The sequence below is a fragment of the Sus scrofa genome, chromosome 2 (assembly GCF_054392235.1).
Source record: "Sus scrofa isolate SSC_HxYL_T2T_F1_AM1 chromosome 2, Sscrofa_HxYL_maternal_Yorkshire_Landrace_v2.0, whole genome shotgun sequence".
Taxonomy (NCBI): domain Eukaryota; kingdom Metazoa; phylum Chordata; class Mammalia; order Artiodactyla; family Suidae; genus Sus; species Sus scrofa.
Window position 1 is genome coordinate 14,314,387 of NC_139384.1, and position 15,871 is coordinate 14,330,257.

At 36.2% G+C, this 15,871-nt stretch overlaps 2 protein-coding genes and 1 pseudogene across 2 annotated transcripts in view; 2 read left to right on the top strand and 1 right to left on the bottom strand.

The window, feature by feature from the left end:
- The window catches only part of LOC110259553 (olfactory receptor 9G4-like), a 166,946-nt gene that overhangs the window by 125,529 nt on the left and 25,546 nt on the right, over positions 1–15,871 (top strand). The window lies entirely within an intron of this gene.
- On the bottom strand, positions 2,050–2,129 carry LOC146405118 (U2 spliceosomal RNA; annotated as a pseudogene).
- On the top strand, positions 14,464–15,414 carry LOC110259551 (olfactory receptor 9G19-like). Its single transcript, XM_021085044.1, has one exon. It carries the CDS (start codon positions 14,464–14,466, stop codon positions 15,412–15,414), a length of 951 nt encoding a protein of 316 aa, XP_020940703.1.

Here is a 15,871-nt window from a genome sequence, read left to right on the forward strand (position 1 = left end):
GGCAAGGGATCTAACTCCAAGAAGCCAGGCTATCTATCAATGAACTAATCATGCTAGGAAGCCACCCTCCCACCTTACGTCAATTTACAAAGGCATCACCGATCCCCAGGGTCGGTTCTTTGCTGCCTGGCCTGCATCAGGTCCCAGGAGCTAACTTTCAGAGGTGAACAACAATTATCACCCTGGAAGTTTCCTTGTTTAAAATTGCCTTCATTAATTAGTTCCTCTGAAACTCATTTAGGAGTGAGGCAAATGATTTCTTTCAAGTTCAGTAATTGCCTATCTCTAAGCGCCCAGTCAATCTTAATAATGCCCAAAGCATCTTGTTAGAAAGAAGATCAGTAAAAATGTTGGGTCTTGGGGGCCTCGGTTTCACACTGGCATGAATAGTTTAAGCAAGCTTTTTGCTGTAATGGCTTCTCTGAAGAATTAACTACTGATTGCTTGGGTTTCAAACTCACAGCCAGATTTTTTTGAGTCACAGAAATGTTAGAAGTGGAAATTACCTTAGCGATAATCTGGGCTAAGCCCCTTCATTGTCAGATGAGGGAAGTAACACATAAAGAATTGATCTGGGGAAGATCATGGGGTTAGTTGGGAGCAGAGTCTTGTTAAGAACCCAGTCCTCCTGATACTGATGGCAATTTCTCCTGGTCAGTTACCAAGACACCTGCTCTTAAAAACAGGGAGGAAAGAAAGAAGGAAGGAAGGAGAACAGGAAAAAAGGAAAGAAAGCTCAAATAGCTAATCACATGGAAAGGGAATATTAAGCATTTTGTGATCAACTCATGACTATTCCCAAAGGACCTTTTAAAAAAAGACAATTAGAGTCTTGTGGAATTTTAGAAATTTGTGACAGAGCAGTTAAGGAGAATTTTTTGAAAAGAAAGTCAGTGCTTCCTGGTATGTTCTGATGAAGCAGTAAGGGGAAGGGAATTTGAAATAATGACCCTTGCTCCCCTTTACCTCCACTTTGTTCTCTTTTCTACATAACTTAAAAAAAAAATTGGATCTTTCCTTTGAGAGGAATTTGATTGCTATTATCTTCTGATGGGTATAGCAAATATAGTTTATATTTTAATATATATAAACTTTATATATATATATATATATATATGTGCATATTGTACACACACATAAACATACTCCATAGGGCAAATATATGACAAGGCAAACATTCCACTTGCTTGGGAGGGGGGCATCCTAAAATGATAAGATGACAGCTTTAAATAGTTTTGTATCACAATGATAAGTTTTAAGATAAACATGGCAGGGCTGCAATAAAAAGGCCTGTGTAATTATGCAAAAGAGATATGGGACCCTGGCCTTACAGAAAATGCATTAATCAACTCAAAATGGATTAAAGACTTAATAAAAAAATTTGAAACTGTAATGACTAGAAGAGGATGTAAGGGAAAAGACCCTTGACATTGATGTTGGCAATGATTTTTTTGAATAAGGCACCAAGAGCCCAGAAAAGTAAAGCAAAAATAAACAAGTGGACTATATTAAATTAAAGGGTGTGGAGAAAAGGGAACCCTCCTACACTGCTGGTGGGAATGTAAATTGGTACAACTGCTACTGGGGGACAGTATGGAGTTTCCTTAAAAAACTAAATATAGAGCTACCATATGATCCAGCAGTCCCACTCCTGGGCCTATGTCCAGAGAAAACCATAATTCAAAAAGATGCATGCACCCTAATGTTCATTGCAGCATTATTTACATTAGCCAAGACATGGAAGCAACTTAGATTTCCATGGGCAGAGGAATGGTTAACGAAGATGTGGTACATGTATACAATGGAATATTATTCAGCTAAAGAAAAGAATAAATGAATGCCATTTGCAGCAACATGGATGGGCCTACAGATTATCATATTGAGTAAAATAAAAGACAGAAAGATAAATATCATATTATATCACTTATATGTGGAATATAATAAATAGTGCAGGAAATCTTGTTTATAGAATAGAAACAGACTCACAGATTTCAAAAGCAATCTTATGGTTACCATAGGGGAAACTGTGGGTGGGGGAGGGAGGAATTGAGAGGATGTAAGTAACAAATATACACTACTCTATGTAAAAGATACTACACTTGATCTTAGCCAAAAGACCGAGAAGCGATACTCTATGTAAAAGAGATGATTACTGGGAACCTACTATAGAGCTCAGGGAAATCTATTCAATAGTTTGTAATAACATGGGAAAACAAAAATGGATAGCTAGCTAGCTAGATAGCTAGATAGATAGATAGATAGATAGATAGATAGATAGATAGATAGATAGATAGACGGACACTAAAAATAATAAATAAAATGTAAAATAAAATTGACTTTTAGATGCTCTGAAAGTCCAGCAAAACTGAGGTAACTCTGGAGACTTTCTATAACAGCAATGAATTTTCTATAGCAGCAATTAATTATTCTATTAAAATTGGTTAAAACAATAAACTTAATGATACGTTTTATCATTTACAACAAAGAAAATATTCGTAGCATTTTTTCAGTTTATGGATGTAGAGGAGATACCTTTCATTAAACTGTTCACCTTTTCATAAGGATATATTTTGTTTTATATAAAAATGTCTTGCAAACTTTAACAATGAAAAACATTATTTTATAACACAATACTGTAAATCGACTAAACTCCAATTAAAAAATAGGAAAAATATCCAAAAACAATATTCTCTAATAACCTATATGGGAAAGGAATCTGAGAAAAATGGAGATATCACTTTGCTGTATACCTTAAACTAACACAACATTGTAAGTTGACAATACTCCAATAAAATTTAAAAAATAAAAAATAAAATGCTTCTGCACAGCAAAAAAAAGCAAGCAAACAAAATCAACATAATGAAAGGCAACCTGGATATTCAGAGAAAATATTTGAAAACCATAGGTCTAATAAGGAGTTAATATCCAAAATACGTAAGGAACTCAAACATCTCAGTAGGATAAAAGAACCCAAACAACCTAATTAAAAAATGGGCAAGGGATTTTAATAGACATTTTTTTCCAGAGGAGACATACATGTGACCAATAGGTATGTAAAACTATACTCAGCCTCACTAGTCATCAGGAAAATGCAAATTAAAACCACACTTGTAGTTGCCAAGGGGGAGGGGGAGGGAGTGGGGTGGATGGGGAGCTTGGGGTTAATAAATGCAGACTATTGCTTTTGGAATGGCTTAGCAATGAGATACTGCTGTGTAGCAGTGGGAGCTATGTCTAGTCACTTAGGATGGAGCATGATAATGTGAGAAAAAAGAATGTGTACATGTATGTGTAAGTGGGTCACCATGCTGTACAGTAGAAAAAAAATGTATTGGGGAAATAACAATTGATTACAATTTAAAAATAATAATAAAATTAAAAAATAAAATAAAACCACATATGTCACCTCACATTTGTTGGGATGACTATTATCAAAAAGACAAAAATATGTGTAGTCAAGGATGTAGAGAAAACAGAACCCTTGCACATTTTTGATGGGAATGTAAATTGTTCCAGGCATTATGGAAAAGAGTTTGGCTGTTCCTTTAAAAATAGAACTACCATATGATCCAACAATCCCACTTCTGTGTATATATCCAAAGAAAATGCAGTCAGTACCTTGAGTAATCTAAATATTCACTGATGGATGAATGGATGAAGAAATTGTGATGTATCTATATACCTGTAATTTACTTTAAAAATGAAGGAGATCCTGTTTTTGCAACAACATGGATGAATCTGGAGGATATTATCCTAAGTGAAATAAGCCAGACATAGAAAGGCAAATATTGCATGATCTCACTTACATGTGAAATCTAAAAATAGTCAATTCATAGAAGTGGAGGGTAGAACAGTGGTTATTAGCGGCAGGAAAATGTGAGAAATAGGGTGACGTTGGTCAAAAGTTTCAAAGTTTCAATTATGTAGGGTGAGTAGGTTCAAGAAATCTGATGTACAGCATGGTGACTATAGTTAATAATTACTTTGCATTATACTGGAAACTTGCTAAGAGAGTAGATCTCACGTGACCTCACCACAAAATGCTAATGATGGGAAGAGACGGATATGCTAATTAGCTTGGTAGTAGTCATCATTTCACTGTAATCAAAACATCATGTTACATGCCTTAAATAGGCACAATTAAAAACTAAAATGTAAAAAAATGTGGAATTCCCTCCCCTTTATATCATGAAACATACAAGTAATTTGCATTTGGCAATAGCCATGCTATTTACTGTTTTTTCTTTTTTTTTAATTTTATAATATATATATATTTTTAAATTTTATTTTATTTTCCCACTGTACAACAAGGGGATCAAGTTATCCTTACATGTATACATTACATTTACATTTTTTCCCCACTCTTTGTTCTGTTGCAACATGAGTATCTAGACAAAGTTCTCAATGCTACTCAGCAGGATCTCCTTGTAAATCTATTCTAAGTTGTATCTGAAAACCCCAAGCTCCCGATCCCTCCCACTCCCTCCCTCTCCCATTGGGCAGCCACAAGTCTTTTCTCCAAGTCCATGATTTTCTTTTCTGAGGAGATGTTCATTTGTGCTGGATATTAGATTCCAGTTATAAGTGATATCATATGGTATTTGTCTTTGTCTTTCTGGCTCATTTCACTCAGGATGAGATTCTCTAGTTCCATCCATGTTGCTGCAAACTGGTACAGCCGCTATGGAGAACAGTTTGGAGATACTTTAGAAATCTATACATAGAACTTCCATATGACCCCACAATCCCACTCTTGGGCATATATCCGGACAAAACTCTACTTAAAAGAGACACATGCACCTGCATGTTCATTGCAGCACTATTCACAATAGCCAGGACATGGAAACAACCCAAATGTCCATCAACAGATGATTGGATTCGGAAGATGTGGTATATATACACAATGGAATACTACTCAGCCATAAAAAGAATGACATAATGCTATTTACTGTTTTGTTTATGCATTTATATTAGGCAATAATATGTGTTCATTGCAAATATTCCAATAAGGATGCAAATGATACACAATAGGTAATGACCATCACGGACATCACAGTCCAGACCTCCAGCTCCCTCTCTAACATGGATCATTATGAACAGTTCCTGGGTTTCGTTCTGGAGGATTTTTATCCAATTATGAGAATATATATATATTTGCACACCCAAGCAAATGGGAAGATACTATATACACGTACGTGCACTGCTTTTTTAAATTTAAAAAATAACTCTGAGGTGAATATATTTCAGTAAATTAATTAACTGATTCAATATACATTTCTCAAGTGCTCCTGTGCTTGGTGCTCTAAGGGGGCTGTGCTGGGGTTGGGATATGATACACGGGTCGGAAAAAATAAATACGGACCCTGTTCTTGAGAGTTTGTAATTTAGGCAAGAGGCAGATGACGAGACCTGCTCGTCAACCCAGGTCCCAAAGTCAGCAGTGCCACAGATTTAAGAAAGAAGAGACAAAGAAATAGAGTGGGGATCAGGGGGCTACCGCCTTCAAGAGGCAATGGCAACCCTCTGAGCCAAGTCATGATTTTTATTTGCTATTTTCTACCTCCTTGTAGGTACGGAATCACATGTGTCATTTACAGTGTTACTGATCAGGGCTACAGATATGCAAGACACAGACCCTTTGTATTCATAGATGCTATAAATGATTAACCCTCCAGAGAAAGATTATATTGTTTATGCTTAAGGCTATTACGCCCTTTTCTCCAACTCCCTTAGGGTTCTGGTCATGGGAACAAGAATGTCAGTGGCTTTCCATCAACAACATCTGGAGTATTTGGCAACTTGCTTTCAAGCAGCCACTCATACAATGTACATTTGCCGTCTCAATCCCTTTCCCTCAGAGGTCTGGGAAAGTCTTACATATTTTGCAAGCCTAGATTAGTGTCATTCTTCAAGCACCATCTAGTTTCTTTGATTCACAATGGCCTGTATACATGCATATCTGGCAAGCCTCCAGCAGACAGGGAAATGTCTAACTGCCGATATATGTCAATTGTTTAGCACAATATACTACAAAATTGGGGTTATTGGTCATAGACTCTTGGAAGGGTAAGGATTCCATAAGTGTTTAGAGCAGGAGAGCCTGGCTAATAGAAGGTGTTTTTTTTGAGTCCACTTACAAAGGCTCTAAAAGTGGTATTATTTTGATACACCACAAGGTGGCAGAAATTCTCCAAGAAAAGTGTCTTTCCATGCTATGCTGAAATTGGAATATATTTTTTGATTGTACACATATGGACATAAATAATTATATAGAAAAGTAAACATTTTATTTTTGGTTTTTTTTAGGGCTGCCCTTGCAGCATATGGAAGTTCTCAGGCTAGGGATCGAATCGGAGCTGTAGCCACTGGCCTGTGCCACAGCCCAGCCACAGCAAAGCCAGATCCCAGCCAGTCTGTGACTTATTGATTTCTATATTTATATTAATTTCAGTAGAAATGAATATCTCTTCCATTGGACAAACTTTGTCGGACTATTATACAATTTCCTTATTTCCCTTAATATATCAAATGCTCATTTATTTTTCCTTTTGCTAGATGCTGAGCAAGGCCAGGCATCAAACCTGCAACTGAATGGTTACTGGTTGGATTCGTTTCCGCTTTTTGAGGAGAAAGACTATTATAATTCATTCATTCATGTGTTTTTGTTGTTGTTGTTGTTGTTTGTTTTTGTTTTTTTGTATCAGTTATATTCTGGCCAGGAGACAGAAACCCAGGCAATTATTTTTATAGAGAAAATATGAATATGAGAATTGCTAACTGATTGTTGAAGAATTGAAAAGACCAAAAGAAAAAGCTTGAGAGTAAAAGAAGTAACAATTTAAGGAATCAGTTTTAACACTGAGGGCTGGAGCGAAAATGGGAAAAGGTTGAATTTATTAAAATTTAGAAATTTTAGATCCTGAAAAGCTGAAACTCAGACCTCAGAGAAAGTATTTGTCTTCAGCAAAGTTCAGAGGACCTCCCCTCTCCACCTGCCACATGGTCTAGAGACCCCAAATATTTGAGGCTTGTGTCTTGGAGGTGCTGTCATAAGGCTGGCTCAACCAATGTTGGAAAACTGCAAGGTGGAATCAAATGTTAAACTATTGGAATGCAATTTCTATATTTAGGTGAAGAAGCATTTATAGGGTGACGGTAATGGGCATAGACGGTAACAGCAGAAAGGAGCAAGTCTTTGACCCTCTTCCAGCTCACCAGCTTCCTTCTCCCTTTGTAGGTAGAAGTTGGCAAGGAAGAAATGTGGTTTGCGCTGTCTCAGCCAAAGCACCCAAAGCAGAAAGAAGAGTGGGGTCTGAGTTGAGAAGCCATAGCTTAATGACTGATAAATTTTTACTTTATTATTGATTTCTATATTTATATTAATTTCAGTAGAAATGAGTATCTCTTCCATTGGACAAACTTTGTCGGACTATTATACAATTTCCTTATTTCCCTTAATATATCAAATGCTCATTTATTTTTCCTTTTGCTCTACTTTTTACAGAAATCTATATCTCTTACACATTTTATTGCACTTATTTGATTTCAGATGCTTATTTCTCCCATTATGTTATTCTTTTCTTGAGGAAAGATCCTCTTTTTATTATTTCTTCCCAGTGATGGCCATAATCCTTAATACATATATGTGCCTGATAGATATGGAGGCTATTACAGTTGTTGGGAGAAGATGTTTTGGAGTGAGAAGACCTGGATTTGAATCATGTCTATTTCTGCATGTCCCTAGCTCTGTGATGCAGCACAATTGATGCCTAGTCATTCCTTTTCCTCGGTGACTGCAACTGCAAATATTCCTGTGGCTCTTCTAGTGATCACATCCATTTATCTCTGATGATGACATGCTTTCTCTTAGCTGCAACTCTCCAGGATTCCATTATTCTTTTTCAAATCAAGAAACCTAATTTTAAATCATCTATCCCACTTCTCCCCCCCACCCCCTTGGCAACCCTAAGTCTGTTCTCTATGTCTTTCAGTCTGTTTCGGTTTTGTAGATAGGTTCATTTGTGCCATATTTTAGATTCCACATATTAGTGATATTACATGCTATTTGTCTTTCTCTTTGAGAAAAAGAATGTATATATATATGTGTGTGTGTGTGTATATATATATATATGTATATATGTGTACCTGTTCACTACGCTGCATAGCAGAAATTTATACAGCACTGCCAATCGATTATACTCTAATTAAATAAAGTAAATTAAAAATGATATCGAATTTTGTGGCAACATTTCTTTCTGTCATCTCCAGCCCACTGAGGACAGTCACAGAGATTTTTGAGGCTCTGTTCACTAATGCATTTCCTTTGTGCAAGGAATGTCCTCTGGGCTCTTTCAAGGGATATGTTTAGATCCTCAGAGCGCAGTGTAAGAAACTTTCAGGGTTTTGCGACACTTTCATGGGGTCCATAACCTCAACACTTTGATAATAGACCCAGATATTACAGATATAGGCTTTATATTTCACACCGAAATTAAAAATGCTACTTGTGTTTTGTTATACTATCAGAGAATAGCATTACAATTATCCAAAGATGATGACAATATTCTCATCTTTTCAAAGTGCATATGCGTTTAAGACTGAATTTTTTTTTCATATGGTTTGGCCGAAGCAACATATCTCAATACATTTAACCCTTGAATAGCAGATGTTTGAATTGCATGAATTCACTTATATGTATTCACTATGTATCTTTACCTAAATATAGAACTTGTGTTCCAGGAGTAAATACCACAATGTGATCCTTCAAAGATGGGAAACAGTAGATACAAAGGAACCACATATACAGAGGGCTGACTATAAATTAGACGTGGATTTTTGACCCATGGAACGCTGGTATCTCTAATCCCTGTGTTGTTCAAGGGCTAACCATACACTGAACTCAGAACTCATGTAAGAATTCAGCTGTCTTATTAAAGCCAAGCATTTACAAAAAATTTCTAAAACTTAAAAATCTGCTCCCTTTGTATTTTGGGGTATGGAAAATAGTTATATGTATTTATTAATCTATTTTTGTGTGGACACGTTATGATTTATTATTTATTTTAAGTAATGAAAACATTTCCTATTTTTTACATCAGAAATGGTAAGTATTGATGGATATAACCCACATAAACAAAATCTCTTTGAAGTCTCCAATAAGTTTTAAGAGTATAAAGGGTTATTGAGATCAAAGGATTTGAGAACCAGTTTTAGCTGATGGTTGAACAGTTTGCACCAGCATTCCTGTCTCCCCAAAGTTTAGACTCCTTCCTTGACAGTATGGAAAGCCTGGTCTTGCATCTCAACTCTATTGATTGTGGACTTCTGGGGCTCTTATATCATGGTTTACCTGTCTTTATTCAACTTCCTTGCTGTACCACCCTGAAAAGGTCCCCAGTCCTGCTGCTCCTCAAGTGTATACACATGGCCGCCCAGTACTGTCCGGCCACTCCTCAAAAGTGTATACATGTGCCCTCCCAGCACTGTCTTTGAACTCTCCATCTGAGTTCTGCTTGGATGTAACTCTCTGTCTTGGACCTGGAAGCAAAGAGAGATGTTGTATGATCTTTATCATTATTATTTTCTTTATCGTTATGGAGTGTCAATAATTCTATTGTGTGCTGACTATTCTGTTGGCTATTCCTTTCTGCCGAATTCTCCTTTAATCACAAATGCATGAGTGAAACTCACAATGCCTAAGGGCTTTACAGATTAATTGGACCAATTATATTCATGATGAATGATCTCTCCCTACTTCTTTTCAGAAACATAACTGAGCCTTGTAATCGATCACTTGGCACCAGAATAGCACATGCAGGTCTTCTTTGCTTTTAGCAGCCTATCCCAAAGGGATGCTTAGACTTATATTTTCTCTCAATATTGTTATGTTTGGAAAGAGGATTCCTATGAAGTGAATAGAAGGCCCTCTTTATTCTAAAGTAATGTGAGAAAATCTGGACTTGAGTTGAAATTGAAATGAAGTAGCTGTTTATGTTCACAAAGTAAGTATTATGTCAAATTAACCAGGTAAGAAAGGTCGGGAAATCATCATATGGTCAAAACCAAAACCAATATAATATAAACAAATCATAACATAATTCTAATTCATGAAATACAATAAGGTTTTCTTTCCTATAATTATATTTGATGAAGCTGAAATGTCTCCAAATGTCTTTTTGTCAATTCTTACTCTCCTTTTCATTTCAGTAGCTAATTAGATGTGTCCTTACTGCATGCTTTCATTCTTATAAACCCTCTGTAGTTGTGTGTAACTCTGCTGCTTCTCCTTTTATCTTGCAGCAAGTTTATCTGTCCTTAGAGTTGGTTAGAGTAAAGACATTAATATGGATCAATGTTTTCATGGCTTTGAAATGTTTCTTTTTCAATATTAGGAAGTTCATGTGCTAGGAGCTCTTTAAAAGAAGAAGTGTGAGTCTATCTATCTATCTATCTATCCTTCAATGTCTATATGCGTATCTATATCTATTATATCTATATATTTCCATATGTATTTATCTGTATTATAGTCCTGTATATATTTCACTTTTTAATATCTAAGATTTATATATAAAACATATAGATAGATTTTATATATAAATATAGATAGGTCTTTGTAATCACACAGTACTATGATAATCATTATATTAACTCAAGAAGTGCCTGATTAAAGTATCAAACTGAATGACAGAGACGGCAGGTGCATTGAGCCTGGAGAGGACTGATAAATCACTAAGAGATCAGCTCCTTTTGGATGCCCACTCCCAGAACCATCTACCTCTTAAAAGGTTCACCTGACAGTGGGAGATATTTGAGAAAAAAGGAAGGGAAATATTGTGGGGAGAAGATTTCTGAGTGTCCCTCGAATCTAACAAGGCATTCATCCAGCTTTAAGTCTATGAATGAATGGCAAGTAAAAGCAGCTCAGAAAAGCTCGTGTGTGTGTGTGTGTGTGTGTGTGTGTGCGCGCGCGCACACACATGTAGGACTTCTATTCAACATAGTATATTATGCATTATATTTTGCTCATTCTCTTTGCAGGGACACTTGAGAGAAATTATTTCAAAGTTAATATCAAGAATGGTAATGTTGTGCCCAATTTTTTGATTGATTCACTTGTCTTTTGAATGCTACTAATTATATATACGGGCTGCTAGAAACTTTCAAGTCAAATTTATGGTCTGCACAGAGCAGAAAGTAGAACCTGTTGGTATTCAGCAGGCTTTTATCTTTACCTCCATACTATGCCCAGGGCTTGTTTTTCTTTTTCCGTTTTCTTAACTTATGCTATTTATCTGTACCCTATGTCTCACGCTGACACCTTCAACCTTTTTTTTTCCTGCTGTACAGCATGGGGATCAAGTTATTCTTACATGTATACATTTTTTCCCCCACCCTTTGTTCTATTGCAATATGAGTATCTAGACATAGTTCTCAATGCTACTCAGCAGGATCTCCTTGTAAATCTATTCTAAGTTGTATCTGATAACCCCAAGCTCCCGATCCCTCCCACTCCCTCCCTCATTCAACCCTTTTTTATTTGTAAAAGCATTGATGTATATGTCATATATGTAGACATCCATACATATGTCTAGTTTATGTTTCAGTGATTATAGAGGAAAATAAGAGATTAGGGAAGAAATATCTTTTGAAGTTTACATTCCCAATTGTAATTCTACAAATAAGCTCTACAATTTCGCAGCTTGCACAAAAGCCATACGTTAAAGATGTGACTAGAAATCCTTGGAAGGTAAAGCAAATATAACTGAAGGACAGAGATGAAGAAATCATGAAGTTATAGGAAATGCAATACATAGTTTTCACTTCTAGTTTTCAGTGTGTAATCACATTTGTGATCTCATAGTCTCATTGAACTAAGAAAGGCAGATGAGAAAATAATGTTTTAGAGCTTTTCATTTAAAATTGGCAGCAGTCAACTCAGATCAGAACTCAGATCTGTTGATTCTTGATCTTTTTAAAAATTAAAAAAAATTTATTAAAGTATAGTCGATTTACAGTGATGTGATAATTTCTGCTGTACAGCATAGTGACCCAGACATGCACATATTTACATTTTTTTCTCATACAGTTTTCCATTATGTTCTATCCCAAGAGATTGGATATAGTTCCCTGTGCTGTGCAGTAGGACCCCATTGCTGATCTTAAGCTGCTTCCAGGAATATGCTTTGTTACAAATGACTAGCCCATGACAGTCTTGATATTCTAAGGGAATTGAAATGTTACTTATTCCAATCCTCCTTTGCTTATTATCAGTACTTTCTACTTTGATAATAAATGCAGCATTCATATTTATTTTACAGTTTAAAACTATGGATTCCATCCATTGAAAATACACAGTTCCAAAAGACCAATTCTTTATTTTTCTATCTTAATTTTAAGTCCATCACCTAAACAAAAAACCTTCTATTTTTATTCAAGCATATGAGATTTTGAAAGCCTCAGATCTAATAGCATAAATGTTATATCTTCGCCTGTTTGGGACCCTGACAGACAATCCTAACTTAGCCCTTTTTTGATCATGCTGTGTTGCAGTACAGTCCCTGTGGGTTGTAACATAAATGAGTGGAAGTGGTGCTTCTGCCGTCGTTGGGAATAGATCAGTCTCCTGCTTCTGTGTCTGAAGGAAAGAAGACTGTTAGAGATTGGATTCCATCACTTCATGTGTTAAGAAATTATCATAAACCTTGTGGCTTAAAGCATCACAAATTTATTAACTTTCTCAGTTCTGCAGGTCAGAACTCAAGACCCCTGGGCTAAAATCACGATGTGAGCAGGTCACACTCTACCCAGTGGAGAATCTAATGGGGTTACCAGCATCCCCTGGGGTTGCATCTCTCTAGCCTCTGCTTCGATGGCTGGTGCCTCCTTCCCGGGTATCTATAGTCAAGATTCCTTCTAGTTCCTTCTTATAAGGATATTTGTGATTGTATTTAGGGCTTACCCTGATACTCTTCCTTTCTCAAATGTCTTATGTTTTTAACTTAATAACTCTTCTCCCATAAAGTAGCATCCCAAGTTTCCAGGAATTAGGAAAACACTAATTTGAAAAGATACAAGCACCCCAATGTTCACAGCATCCAAGATAGGCAAGCAATCCAAGTGCCCATTAACAGATGAAGGGATAAAGATGTGGTATATATGTGTGTATATTTAATGTGTGTATGTACATGTACACATATGTATGTATATAAAACATATATGCAATGAATATTAGCCATAGAAAAGAATGAGCTTTTGCCATTTGCAACATGACACAGACAATATTATGCTTAGTGAAGTAAGCTAGACAAAGACCAGTACTGTATGATACCCCTCAAATGCAGAATTTAAAAAACAATATGAATGAATGTATATGCAAAACAGAAATATACTCATAGATACAGAAAACAAACTAGTGGTGACCAATGGGGAAAAGGAAGGGGGAAGGGCAATTTAGGGGTGCGGGATTAAGAGATACAAACTGCTATGTTTAAAATAGATATGTGACAAAGATCTATTGTATAGCTCAGAGAATTATAGTAAGTGTCTTGTAATAACTTTTAATGGAGTATAATCTGTAAAAATGCTGAATACTTATCCTGAAATTAATGTAATATTGTAAGTCAACTACATTTCAATTAAAAAAAATAACTTGGATATCTTTATGGGCCATATTCTGTATACCTTATTCTCCCAAACCATTCGGTTTGGCCGGTTCGGGTTAATTTTTTATTTTTTAAACTCTTGAGTCTGTGGGGAATTCAACTACATTTTGAACACAATTATCCACATCATCCATTGATAAATATTTTCTCTTCCTTTCAGCATACATTTGAGTGTCATACAGATAGCTGTGGTCTCAAATTCCTATGATCTAAGTAAACCTATTATTTGAGTTACACTTTTTTTTAAAATTTTATGTACAGCTATGTTCTTGGTTTTGTGGATAAAATGTTGAATAAAATATAATTATTGCCTTTGAGGAAATTAGTGCAAATGCACTTCCAAGGATATCTCAAAATACGGTTAGGATAATAAAAGTATATTTCTTCATGTATTTCTCAAGTAAAGCCAAAGGATTCAAGGACTTAAAGAGAAAACAAACTCCCTTTCTCCTTTCTCCCACATGGTCCCCAATCACCTTAAGTACAAACAGAAGAGAAGATGAACAAATCATAATTTCTCAAAAGGAGGACAATTAGATTAAACATATAAGGTGACACATGTTATGTTATATACATAATAGCTGATCTTTTAAGGCACCATAGAATAAGTTCCCAGTTTTCCAACAGGAATTGTACCCAGTTCAGCATAAGCATTTCTTAAAATGAACAATGCATAGGCATCCATTGGATTATTTCAATGATGTCAAATGGCAAATGATGGGGACACTGATCTACTAATGTCTTAAATCATGACCTACTGATTAATCTTTTCACAGAGAGGAACCAAAGAAACCTAAAATCAATGGATGAGAAAAATTTCACAACAGTGAAGGAGTTTATACTTTTAGGGTTCACGACAGACCCGTGGTTACAGAGCGTTCTCTTTTATATCTTCCTCAGCATTTACGTCATCAGTCTGTTGGGAAACATCACCCTGATTTCTCTTATCTGTGCTGATTCTCAGCTCCACACACCCATGTATTTCTTCATTGGGAATCTGTCATTCCTGGATCTCTGGTATGCTTCTGTCTATGCCCCCCAAATCCTGATGACCTGTATCTCTGATGACAAAAGCATCTCTTTTGCTGGCTGCCTAGCTCAGTTCTTCTTCTCAGCTGGCCTGGCCTATAGTGAATGTTACCTTTTGGCCGCCATGGCTTATGACCGCTATGTGGCCATCTCCAACCCCTTGCTTTATTCCCAGGCGATGTCTCCAAGGCTATGTGCCAGTCTTGTTGCAGCTTCATACTTTGGTGGCTTTGTGAACTCAACCATCATCACCAGTGAAACATTTACCTTGAGCTTTTGTGGGAAGAACATCATTGATGATTTCTTCTGTGATCTGCCACCCCTGGTCAAGTTGGCTTGTGATGTGAAGGAAAGTTACCAGGCTGTGCTCTATTTCATACTTGCCTCCAATGTCATCACTCCAACGGTGCTTATTCTTGCTTCCTATCTCTTCATCATTGCTGCCATCTTGAAGATTCGCTCTACCCAAGGTCGCCTCAAGGCATTTTCCACTTGTGGCTCTCACCTGACAGCTGTAACCTTGTACTATGGTTCAATTCTCTTTATTTACTCCCGACCAAGTACTAGCTATACCCTGGAAAGGGATAAAGTGGTGTCAGTGTTCTACACAGTGGTAATTCCCATGTTGAACCCCTTGATCTATAGCTTAAGAAATAAAGATATTAAAGATGCCCTGAGGAAAATGATAGATAGAGCAAAGTATCTTAAACAAAGATTTTGGTAAAAAAAAAAAAAAAAAAAGTATTCTTTTTTTAATTTTTAATTTTTATTTTTTGTCTCTTTTTTTAGGGCCACATCCATGGCACATGGGGATTCCAAGGCTAAGGGTTGAATCAGAGCTATAGTTGCTGGCCAACACCATAGCCACAGCAATACAGGATCTGAGCTGCATCTGTGACCTACACCACAGCTCATGGCAGTGCCGGATCCTTAACCCATTGAGCAAGGCCAGGGATCGAACCTGCATCCTCATGGATGCTAGTCAGATTCATTTCTGCTGAGCCACAATGGGAACTCCTATTATTATTTTTTAAAAAATTAAATTCAATGTCACGGATAACAGATAACAGCTTGTAAATCTCTGAAATAAATAAAATGAGCAAAAGATGAAGTCATTGAATAATGTACAAATTGCATATTACATTTGTCTTTTTAATTTTGCATTAATATCTTTAAATATG

Excerpts from the sequence above, each read along its gene's own strand:
- LOC110259551 (XM_021085044.1), top strand. The coding sequence starts at position 14,464 with ATGGATGAGAAAAATTTCACAACAGTGAAGGAGTTTATACTTTTAGGG.